This window comes from Canis lupus, chromosome 13, assembly GCF_048164855.1.
Source record: "Canis lupus baileyi chromosome 13, mCanLup2.hap1, whole genome shotgun sequence".
NCBI classification, from domain to species: Eukaryota; Metazoa; Chordata; class Mammalia; order Carnivora; family Canidae; genus Canis; species Canis lupus.
In genome coordinates, this window is record NC_132850.1 from 5915289 (window position 1) to 5926994 (window position 11706).

The 11706-nt window shown below is 58.3% G+C and overlaps 1 protein-coding gene across 3 annotated transcripts; it reads left to right on the top strand.

Moving 5' to 3' along the window:
- The first annotated feature begins 845 nt into the window (after positions 1-845).
- On the top strand, positions 846-8371 carry FHL3 (four and a half LIM domains 3). Of its 3 annotated transcripts, none has more exons than XM_072771875.1 (6): positions 846-936; positions 5558-5731; positions 5818-5992; positions 6992-7161; positions 7256-7442; positions 7569-8371. In XM_072771875.1, the coding sequence occupies exons 2-6, from the start codon at positions 5576-5578 to the stop codon at positions 7721-7723; spliced, it is 843 nt and encodes a 280-aa protein (XP_072627976.1). In that variant the 5' UTR covers positions 846-936; positions 5558-5575; the 3' UTR covers positions 7724-8371. The 3 variants fall into 3 exon arrangements, with proteins under 3 accessions (XP_072627976.1, XP_072627977.1, XP_072627978.1); XM_072771876.1 differs by having other exon boundaries at positions 847-936; positions 5491-5731; XM_072771877.1 differs by having other exon boundaries at positions 861-878.
- Positions 8372-11706: the final 3335 nt, after the last annotated feature.

Genomic DNA, 11706 nt, shown 5'->3' on the forward strand with positions numbered 1-11706 from the left:
CCTCCCTGAGAAACCCAAAAACCATGGGGCCAAGGATTAGGGTCTCCCCTGGGCCTCAAAGGTCATAACTATTCCTGGGCACTGTGGAAACCCAAGGCCGAACTTCTCTGTCCCAGGGTGCCTCCGGAGGTGAGGAGGTGGGGGGTACTTCTGTTTTTGCCACTCAAAAGTTGTGAAATCATTGAAGGTCAAGGCCCAGTCTGGGGTCAGGCGGAGGCGGAGGCGGAGGTGGGAGGGTCCCTTCTTCACTCCCTGTTTCCAGAGAACACCTTGGTTCCCATTGATAGGGAGGGCCGTGACAGCAGAGTCAAGCCACCTCACACACACACACTCCCGGGCCTCCAGGCTTGATTAAGGCCCCTTTACAAGCTGGGTCTAGGTGTGACCCTGAGGGGATGAGCTGGAAGGTGGGAGTGGGGGCGCACGAAGAGGCCATGAGTGAGGACCCCAGGGGACTTGGGTGGGCTGGGTGCCGGCCCCCGTGCTGGAGATCGAGTGCAGCAGGCCGTCTCCAGCGGGCTGCTGGGGGGTACAGGGGGTGCAGCAGGGGAGGGGACGGCGGAGGCGAGCAGGGGACGGGGGCGGGGTCCCGGCGCCGGGGAAGGTCGGGCGAGCCAGGTTAGACCCGCGGGCCCGAGGGGGGGTGTGGGCGGGGTCTGGCCCCCGGCCTGGGGGTGCGGGGCGGGGGCGGCCGGGGGCGGGGTCCGGGCGGGGCGGGCCCGGCGCGCACTTCCTCGGGGAGGGGTTGGGGCCGCGCTCCACTCGCCCGCTGGGTCCGTGCGCTCCGGCAGCGCCGCCGGCCGCCCGCTCGCCCCGCTCGCCCCGCTCGCCCCGCTCGCCCCGCCCGCCCCGCCCGGCCCCGCTCGCCCGGCCCGCAGGTACGAGCCGCCGAGGGACGCGCGGCCCGGCCTCCCCGCTCCCGCCGCCCGCTCCGAGGTGAGCTCCCGCCCAGGCCGGCTCCTCGCCCGGGGCCCCCCGACGCCCCGGGGGGCGCGCTTGGAGCGGGGGGCGCCGAGCCCCGGAGGGCGCCCCCCCACCCCCGGGACCGCCCCGATCCCGGCCGCCCGGCGGGGTGGGGGGGGCTGCTCGACACCTGGGGATGGGGGGGGAAGGGGCCAAGTTTGAAACGGAGAAGCCAGAGTCGAGCGCGGGACCTGGAGGGTTGGGGAAACTGAGGCTCCCTGAAAGCCGGGCGGAGCCAGACCAAGACGCGGGCCCGCGCGGCAGGCTTGGACAGGGGGCTGCAGGGGGACCCGAGTCAGGGAGTCAGGGACAGGTTCTGGGGGCGTAGAGTCCCCGAGAGGGAGACCGGAGGCGTCTGGACGGACCTAGGTTTTGTGGGTTGGAGCACTCGAAGGAGAAGCGTCCCCTGACCCCGGTGAACACGGAGCAGCGCCCTTCCCAGGGCTTTGCAGGGTCCCGGGCGGTGAGGGGCCCCGAAGCCTAAGCTTCCTTAGCCCTGTGGCAGATCAGCCTCTGTGAGGCCTATGGAGCCGTCCAGAAACTGCAGACAGGGACGCTCAGGAACAGAGGTGCTCCGAGGAGGAAGCGAAGGGGTCGGGGTGGGAACCCCTTGGAGGCACTCAGTTACGGAGATTTGGGTGTACAGAGGTAGAAATGAGCAGAGGTCACTAGCCCGGGACACAGGTCCCCAAAACACGAAGACAGCTGAGGTATGCAGAGGCTCAGTCGCGCTGCGTGGGGCGCAGCTGGCTTTGCTCGAGGCGCCCTGACAGCTTCCCAGACAGACCCCGAGACACGGAGGCCTGAGAAAGACTGGGAAGCAGGGGTGCGGGGAAACAGAGACTCTGGGCCAGCCAGAGCCCCGTGAGGCAAGGACCTGAGACAGGCACGTCGGAAAGGAGCCCCAGGCACACACCAAGACAGCCCCAACTTATTTTTAAACTCAAATCATGGACATGCTGCTTCAGCCCTGGGGGACCCGGGGTGAATGAACTGTTCCTCTCCTGTCCCCAAGGCAGCTGCTGGATCCCGCTTCCCGCCCTCCTTCCCCTAAACTGCTCTGACTCCCAGGCCCCATGGCGGGGAGGGGTGGGGAGAGGGAGAGTTTGGGGTTGGTGCCTGATACCGGAGGTGGGGGCTGGGGGGGGTTAGGTTTCTCCCCTTAAATCTCCTGTCAGTTCCTGGGAGCTGGGGGGAGGGGTCTGATCTGATCCTGACTCACAGCTGTGAGGCCTGGCCAGGGTCCTCCCCGACAGTGCAGGGTGGATGGGGGCAAAGGAGTTGAACGGTTGGCATGGGCAGTTGGAAAGGCTTCTGGGTGCCTTCCAATGGCAGGGTTAGCAGCTGGGGGAGAAGAGTGAGACTCCTGTGCTAGTGATGTCACCGAGTATCTCCCACACCCCTGCTCTTAAAATGTTGACCACCCCGTTTTGCCACCGCTGCAGCATTTTTAGAGAGAAAAACAGGAAAGGGCTCCAGGCTGGGAAGCAGGGAACCTGGGCTCTCCGAGGCCTGAGTGACCTTGGGCCTGGCTTGTCCCTGTGCTCGACTGTAAGATGGGAATGACATGCTCTTCTGCCTGCCTTTTGGGAGATCTGGTGAAATAGTGGATGGGATTTCTCTTTATGGGAGGCCAAGCAGCATGCAGGTGTGTACACCTGTGTACCTGTGTGAGGGGTCTCAGGAGTTATGCTCATTGGCACCAGGCCGGCCCCACTGATCTCCTCAGGCAGCCCCACGGCCTGGGCTTCTTCACTTCCCCTAGTGGAACTGGGGAGTGGGGGTGGGGGTCCCTCTTTGGTCTATCCCTGAATCTACCCTGAGAATGTCCAGGTCAAAACCCAGGCCAGCTCCCTGAGCCAGGCCTGGCTCAGAAATTTGTCTGACCCCCGTATGAGTGAGGGGCTGATCATAAAAACGCCCACAGCTACCATTCACTGAGGAGTCCCTTTCTGCCAGGTGCTTTCCAAGCACCACCATTTCAGCCTGACGACAACCCCGGGAGAAGGGCGTAGGCGTAGAGGAAAACAGGCCCAGGAACCTTAAGTGACTTGCCCAAGATCACCCAGCTAGTAAGGGAAGAAGTCAGGATGCCCACCCCAAGCCACATTTGGGCCTACTATACACTGTGCCACAGCCATTTATCTAGCCATTCTAACCTCTGGGAGGCTCACTGGAAGGTGCCAGATGTGTGTGTCAGGTGTAGGGGTGGTGTGTGTGTGAGTGTGTGTTTGTGTGTGTGTTGAGGACAAGAGTTGAGAGCCATTTGGCAGACTGAGCAGTCTCCTCCGTAACCCCCCCTCCCCAGGCCATGAGGGAATATAAGACTGGTTCTCTTCAGTTCTCTTGCTGTGCCAGGGAAAGTGGGAGGGAGGGGAGGAAGGGGGATGGGCAGGGACAGGTGGGTCTCCATAGTGCCCTTCACTCTGTCCTCATTAGAGCCCAGCTGGACAAACTAGGGGACTGGGGGATTCTGGGAAAGAAACAGAAGCCATGCCCATACCCTATTTGGGGTGCCCCTGTTTCAGAGTGATGACTGCCTCCCAGAGGGTGGCCCCAGGGCTACCCTGGGCCCGGGAAGGTGATGGCTGCTGTGTGCCAAGCCAGAAAGGAAGGAAAAGATTTGGGGCACTCCCCAACGGACCACGGCCACACACTCCACCTGTGTGGCCCCCTGCTGCCCAGTGGCCCACAGCCCAGGCAACCCTCAGATGTTGGGCCAGAGGAAACCCAGGCCTGATTGGCGGGGAGCGGATGGAGAAAGAGGGCTGCCCTCTACCCCACAGCATAGCCCTGCCCCAGAATCACCTCTCTGAAGACCCCAGCCCCTGGAGGCCTCGTGGCCTGGCCCGGGATCGGAACTCTGTGTTCCCCCCACTCCGTGGTACAGAAGGGCAGCTTGGAGTTCACAAACCATCCCTTCAAGAGCCAGGCCCTCCAGGCTTGGGGCGTTTGCTGGCGCCTGGAGTCTGAACTCCAAGCCAGAGCAACGCTTCTTGGCCAGAATTTCCCACTGGGGGTGGCTGAGAAAAGGAGCACTTTTCCATCAACCCGAGCCTGGGCAGGCTCCGGGGACTGCCAGTTACTGGGGTGTGTGTGTGGGGGGAGGTAGTGAGCTGGTGGGTTCCTTTGTCCTCTCCAGGCTCCTCTGCAGCTGTGAGAACATCCCCTTCCTAGGAGTCTTGGTGGTTCCTCTCCACCCTCCCTGGGATCCCAGCCCTTAGAGAGCAGGCTTCATGACGAAGGAGGCTGGGGGTGGGAGCTCTGAATCTGGGGCCAGAAACTGGAGTCAGGGGCAGCAGAAGGGACTGGGAACCCCACTTCCCTGCCCCCCCCCCCAGTCCCCTTGCTCCTGTTCCAGAGGCAGCTGTGTGGATGACCTCATCCCGCAAACATGCTTTGTTCCTGAGAAAATGGAAAGTGTCTGAGGTTTGGTGGGGGCTGGGTGTCTGCAGCAGCAGCTCGCAGGGCTCCCCCCTGCCTGACTCCCCACTTGAGGGGGCCAGATTGGGGAGAAGATGTCTTCCATGGCTCCCACTCTCTCACCCTCCACTCCCCCCCCTACCCCAAACCCTCAGAAACCGGAAAAGCTGGGGAGAGGCTGTTTCTCCCAGAGGCAGGGGGAGGGAAATAATGACCTAGGGGGTTGCAAAGCTCTGCCAGGAGTGATGGCTGCCTGGAGATGGCAGGGGACACGCTGCATCATCTATGTTTTTAGTTCCCCTCTCCCTCCCCAGGCGTCTCAGGTTCCCTTTTTTTCCTCCCCTGTTGCTGGCCAGACCTGACATCTGGCCATCTGTGCTGCCACAGCTGCTGCAGATGTTGCAGGCCGAGGCTGCCCAGGCTGGTGTGACCAGAGACCCAGCAGGGGCTGGAGGGGGCTGAGGGCAGAGGGTCCAGCTGGGGAAGCTTGGCTGTGTCCAGCTTGCAGGATTTCCTTCCTGCTTAAACCCAGGCTGAGCCTCTGAAGTGCTTGCTCTGGCTGATTCTCCCGGAGGGAGGCCCGAGGTGACGTCCACCTCCACCATTCATGGCCCAGCAGCCCTCCAGCAGTCTGCTGGCTCCTGGACCAGGAGAGGGCGGGCACAGCCCATTCACATCCCTCGAGGTTCCTCTTTGCATATACCTAGGGGCCCCTTCCTGGGAGTCAGGAGAGGGTGGGAGTACTGTTCCTACGGGATACAGAGTGGGGTGGCTCCCTGCCCCTACTCTCGTCCCCATGGGGACAGTAGGGACACTGGAAGCTAAACTCAGACTGGGGCAGGAAATGAGTCACTGACCCAGGAAAAGCCCCCTCCCCCCAGATCTGCCAGGGCCCAGATAAGAAAACAACTTCTGCTTCCTGATTTTTTCCTGACCCCTTCTCCCCCCACCCCACCCCACCCCACCGTTAAATACAGAAATAAACATGCAGGACTCCTGGGTTTCCAGAAGCACCCTGTCCCCATCGCCCCCTGTCCTGACCTGGCATTTCTCAGACCTGGTCTCTTGCTCTTTCTTTCTTTTTTTTTTTTTTTAATCGCAAAGGACTTTTGCAGGGGGCCAAGCCACAGCCCTTCTGGGTGACCCGCACCCTACCTTTTGCCCCTGGCAGGGCTCACTCACAGCCACCATGAGCGAGGCCTTTGACTGTGCAAAATGCAGCGAGTCCCTGTATGGCCGCAAATACATCCAGACGGACGACGGCCCCTACTGTGTGCCCTGCTACGACAGCACCTTCGCCAACACCTGTGCCGAGTGCCAGCAGCTTATCGGGCACGACTCCAGGGTAAGGGCTGGAGCACACTGGGCAAGGAGTGGGTGGAGGCTGGCAGAGGGGCAAAGGTGCCATCGCCCCTGCCGTGCTCCCCGCAGGAGCTGTTCTACGAGGACCGCCACTTCCATGAGGGCTGCTTCCGCTGCTGCCGCTGCCAGCGCTCCCTGGCCGACGAGCCCTTCACGTGCCAGGACAGCGAGCTGCTGTGCAATGACTGCTACTGCAGTGCCTTCTCGTCGCAGTGCTCTGCCTGTGGGGAGACCGTCATGCCCGGTACGTCCCCGGGGCCCCACCATCCGCCTGCCACCCTGGCCTCCGCGCAGGCCTCGTGCACATAACGGGGGACTGGCACGTGCCCGCTACATCCAGGGAGGCTTAGTATTACAAAGGCCTGCACGCGTGGCATCTTTTTGGAAATCTGACATATGTGGGGATCGGTCACGCCTGTACGCTCCTGGGAGATTAGGGTGCGCACAGGCTGGCACACCCAGGTGTACACGTGAAAGCTTAGCACGTAGAGGAACGGACAAGCCCGGTATGTTCCAGAGGGTTTAGCGTGTGCCGGACCTGGTGTGCACCTGTGGGCTTACCGCGATGCGCAGACTGACAAGCTTGAGACCCCCCCTGGGGGTTCTGCATGTGTGAACACCTGCATGTTTGGTACACGGAGGAGTGAGGAGTACAATGAGACCGGCACGCTTGGTGCATCGGGGCTTGGTGTGTGTAGAGATGGAGAAGCAGGGCTTCGGGGTGTGGTAACCTGCATGCCTCCTAGATGGGTGAGGGCTTAGGACACGTGGAGAATGACAGGATTAGGATACACAAAGGCTTTGCTCATACTGAATCTATCACGTCCAGGGCATTAGGGCTTTGCGTGAGCAAAGACTTGCTTGCCTAGTGTATATGTGGGGTCTTTGTGGGTGTGCTAAAACCAGCGGGTCTCGCGTATAAGGGCTGAGCGCGTGCTGAGTCATCATGCTTGTGACCTGGAGGCCTGGTGTGTGCTGACACAGCCATATCTGGTACATGTGGGGACTTCACCTATGCCAAGCCCTCGTGTTATGGGGGCCTAGCATGTGCCCAGCTAGCGTGTGCAGTGTTTGGGGGAGGGTAGCATGTGCCATATTACGCGGCGAGGGTCCCTGCAGCATGTGCATGGATGCCACCCTGCTTAGGCTATGGGAACAGCAGGGACTGTCCTCAGAGGATGGCAGAGAGTGGCACTCAGGAGCTTGGGACACAGCTTCTGAGTGGGACCCCTGTTCCCCACAGGGTCCCGGAAGCTGGAATACGGAGGCCAGACGTGGCATGAGCACTGCTTCCTGTGCAGCGGCTGTGAACAGCCGCTGGGCTCCCGTTCCTTTGTGCCCGACAAGGGTGCCCACTACTGCGTGCCCTGCTATGAGAACAAGTTTGCTCCTCGCTGCGCCCGCTGCAGCAAGGTGGGGGCTGGGCCAGTGGGGTGGGGGTGAGTGAGGCTCTGTTGTGGGGTGGGAGTCGCCACGTCCCCCTGCTGACAGGTGCTGCCCCCCACAGACGCTGACACAGGGTGGCGTGACATACCGCGACCAGCCCTGGCATCGAGAATGCCTGGTCTGCACAGGGTGCCAGACGCCCCTGGCAGGGCAGCAGTTCACCTCCCGGGATGACGATCCCTACTGTGTGGCCTGTTTTGGAGAACTCTTTGCACCCAAGTGCAGCAGCTGCAAGCGCCCCATCACAGGTGGGACAAGGGTCAAAGAACATTGCGGGTAGGGTGCAAGCAAGGGGATGGGATCTGGTATTGGGTGAGGCTGGGCGACAGGACTGCGATCCAGATCCGCAGAGCTAACCTCCAGCCTCCCTCCAGGACTCGGTGGAGGCAAGTATGTGTCCTTTGAAGACCGCCACTGGCACCACAGCTGCTTCTCCTGCGCCCGCTGCTCCACCTCCCTGGTGGGCCAAGGCTTTGTGCCGGACGGAGATCAAGTGGTGTGTCAGGGTTGCAGCCAGGCAGGGCCCTGAGCCAGGACTCCTGGGCCCAGGACCTCCCAAACCAGGGCTCCAGGACTAAGGCTCCTTTTCCAAACCACCTTTGGGACCCAGCCCCTCCCCAAATTGGGGTTCCTCCTGGGCTCCAGGATTCAGCCTCCCTGCTTCAACATCCCCAAACTGGTACTCCCTTGCCCAGGGCCCCCACACCTGGGCCCTTATGGAGCCTCCATGATTCAAAGCCCTTTTGCAAGCCTGGACTCTAGACTTCAGCCCTCTCCCCACAGTCTGCTTCCCAGACCAAGCCCTCTCCCCAAACCAGGGCTCTAGGCCCAATTCTCCAAACCTGGACTTCCGGACCCAGGCCCCCTTCAATCTAGACTTTCCAGAGACTCTAGGTCTTCAATGGGTGCCTGAGAAGTCCTCAAAAGTGGACTCTACTCAGGCTTGACCCTCCCTAACCCCCATCCCACCCTGTCCCCAGGGCTGGGCTCTCTGGGTGGCAGCAAAACAGGAATTCACTGTCTAAGGGGATCCCAGAGCACAGGGTTGCGCCCAGTCCGGGTCTGCCGAGTGTTTCCTCATTTCATATGAGCTCCATTTTGCCCAGAGATGGGCAGAGGGGTGGGATTGGCTCACCCACCTTCCAGATTCTGCAATAAAGCAGTGTGAGGAAGTGAAGGCCTCTCCGTGTGTTTGTCTGGGGGGGGGGGGGGGCGTGAAGGAGGGTGCCCTCGCTGACCGGGAGCCTCAGGCCCTCGCAGCTCCTCTGTGCAGGGCAAAGGAGGAAGCCCCTGGGCCTCGGGGTGGGAAGTCTCTGGAGAACGGGGATCCCCACCGCCGCCAGCCTCCCCGCTGCAGGCCAAGGGTTGTTTCCTCCCGGGTGGGGGCGGGAGGGGTTTAGGGGAGATCCCGATCGGGAGTGGAGCTGGCAAGGGGTTCCCCTGGCCCGTGCAAACCGCGCCCCCCATAGCTCGTCCAAAACCCCGCCGAGCACCCGGGGCGGATCCCCAGTCTGGGCCCAGACCCTCGGCCCCCTTCCCCCTCTTCCCCAGGATTAGCGGAGGCGGCCGGGATCCGCTCGCGGCCGCACGTTTTTTGCCAAAAAAGGCAAGGATGCAGCTGCACGCGCCGCGGGAACATCTGGATCCGATTCCCGGCATGAATGGGTCACGGCCCCGCCCCCCTGCCCCCCCACCATGATTCAGGGGGTGGAGGCGGGAATGAGCGAGGGGGGTTGTCCCCCAAAGTGGGGAGATGGGGCGGAGCGCTGCTCCCCCGGCCCCTGCCCCGCCTTCGGCCCCGACGGCCGGAGGCGCTGTGCGCACTGGCGGGGGCGCTCCGGGGCGCGCCCTGGGGTGGGGCCCGCGCCCATCCCCTGCGGGAGGGGCCCTCGGGTCCAGCAGATTGGGGTCTCTTACTAAAGCCTCCCAGAAATCCTCTGGGCAGCGCATTTTTCCATTTCTCAGAGGTGGAGACTCCACTTGTCCATTCCCCAAAGTCCCCTAGGTAACCACAGGTGGATTCCTGCCCCGCCCCCATTCAATCCTAAACTTTCTGAGGCTGTGGTTGGTTGACATTTTCTTTTTTCTTTTATAGGATTAACTGATGGGATTTGTTTATTTTTATTTATTTTATTTTATTTTTATTTTTTTGATGTTGGAGTTCAATGGTTGACATTTTCTTTTCTTTTTTTTTTTTAAGATTTTATTTATTTATTCATGAGAGACACACACAGAGAGAGGCAGAGACACAGGCAGAGGGAGAAACAGGCTCCACGCAGGGAGCCTGATGTGGGATTCGATCCCGGGTTCCCAGGACCAGGCCCTGGACCGAAGGTGGCGCTAAACTGCTGAGCCACCCAGGCTGCCCCAACGGGTGATATTTTCAACAAAGCTTTACAGACACCCACCGTGTGTGCTTATCGTTCATAATCACACGTTTACACTTTTGTCTCTCTCTCCCACCAGCTTCTACGAGGATGGGGCTCGCGCCTGCCTTGCTCACCCCTGTATTCTCAGCTCCCGGCACTTACTACTTGTTCAATAAATACTTGTTGAGGAAGAGTAGTCCAAGCACAGCGAACAGCTGGTGCAAAGAACTGGAGGCCTGAAAAAAAAAAAAAAATATATATATATATATATGTGGTGCTTTGGGGAAGCAGCGAGTAATTTCATTTGGAGAAAATGCCAAGAGACCGAAATGGCAGGCAGAGGCCAGGTCACGAAAAAAATAAATGCCAAGTTAAACAGACCTCACCCTGCGGGTAAAGCAGCCAGTGGAAATGTGTAAGCAGGGGCATAAGATGATCACTCTGGGTACAGCATGAATAATGGATTGCAGGGGTAAGAGGAGCAGGCTCTGATGGAAGCTGGTGCACTGGTGGAGGAGAGAGAGAAAAGAGGCCAGGGGCGTCGGGGGTGGAAAAGACAGGATTTGGTGACTGGTTTGGGAGACTGGAGGAGGAGGAGAAGGTTTTAGAGGGAGGAAGGGAAATGGTTCTGCTTAAGTGGCCTACCCACCTAGGAGGAAGAGGCATACAGGTACCATGTCCTTGATTTCAAGGCAAACATTTTTCAAATTTAACATCTCACAAACTCAGATGCGACTGTAAAATCAAAGATGTGACATAGTTTGATAATTTTTTGTTTCCTTCTTAGTGGAATATAATATAATGGCGGGATTAACATTTGATGGCATCTCATATTTGATGAAATATGGTAGATTCCAAACTCTACTAAACACACACACACACACACACACACACACACAGAGTCTCTCTGATCTTTTTAAATTTTTTTTTTAACTATAACTTTTTTTTAAGATTTTATTTATTCGGGACGCCTGGGTGGCTCAGCAGTTGAGTGTCTGCCTTTGGCTCAGGGTGTGATCCTGGTCCCGGGATCGAGTCCCACATCAAGCTTCCTGCATGGAGCCCTGCTTCTCCCTCTGCCTGTGTATCACCATCTTTCTCTCTGTGTCTCTCATGAATAAATAAAATATATTTTTTTAAGATTTTATTTATTCATGAGAGGCACAGAGAGAGAAAGAGAGAGAGAGAGGCAGATACACAGGCAGAGGGAGAAGCAGGTTCCATGCAGGGAGCCTGATATGGGACTCGATCCTGGGACTCCAGGGTGAAGGCAGGTGCTAAACCGCTGAGCCACCCAGGGATCCCCAAGTCTCTCCAATCTTGAATGGAGATTTCCCTTCTTGTTTCTAGTGGTGCAGGAAAAGCCTCTAGTGAGGAGTTTTGCCAGGGGTACTCTTCCAAAGGTTGAGATCTTGCTTAAATTTGTAGACATAGGGATCCCTGGGTGGCGCAGCGGTTTGGCGCCTGCCTTTGGCCCAGGGCGCGATCCTGGAGATCCGGGATCGAATCCCACGTCAGGCTCCCGGTACATGGAGCCTGCTTCTCCCTCTGCCTGTGTCTCTGCCTCTCTCTCTCTCTCTCTCTCTCTCTGTGACTATCATAAATAAATAAAAACGTAAAAAAAAAAAATTTAAATTTGTAGACATAAAAATAACCCTCACAACACCCCCATGAGCAGGCACAACAAGAGTCATTATCCCTGTGTTATTTTTCAAACTTAAAAAAAAAAAAAGGCAATGCATTCTTACTGTAGAAAAAAATGGAGACTCACCAAAAAGTAAAAAGAATAGGTAAATCACTAATAATTTCTTGACATAGCCTCCTGGTTCTTTTTTGTTAAGCATGTATGTGCATATACATATTTTTGAGTTTTAGGTTTATTTATTTATTTTTTAAAGATGTTATTTACTTATTCATGACAGACACAGAGACAGAAACACAGGCAGAGGGAGAAGCAAGCTCCACGCAGGGAGCCCAACACGGGACTTGATCCCGGGTCTCCAGGATCACGCCCTGGGCTGAAGGCAGCGCTAAACCGCTAAGCCACCCGGGCTGCCCTTTATGTTTATTTTTTTAAATGAAAAGCTAATTTATGTGTATGTTAAGAAAAAAATCTTTCATGCCGGGTGTACACAAAGAAAAA

What these genes read in the sequence shown, in the direction of transcription:
- FHL3 (XM_072771875.1), top strand. Translation starts at nt 5,576, where the DNA reads ATGAGCGAGGCCTTTGACTGTGCAAAATGCAGCGAGTCCCTGTATGGC. An exon ending in TTATCGGGCACGACTCCAGG is followed by an intron (nt 5,732 to 5,817) that starts GTAAGGGCTGGA and finishes TGCTCCCCGCAG; the next exon opens with GAGCTGTTCTACGAGGACCG. An exon ending in TGGGGAGACCGTCATGCCCG is followed by an intron (nt 5,993 to 6,991) that starts GTACGTCCCCGG and finishes TGTTCCCCACAG; the next exon opens with GGTCCCGGAAGCTGGAATAC.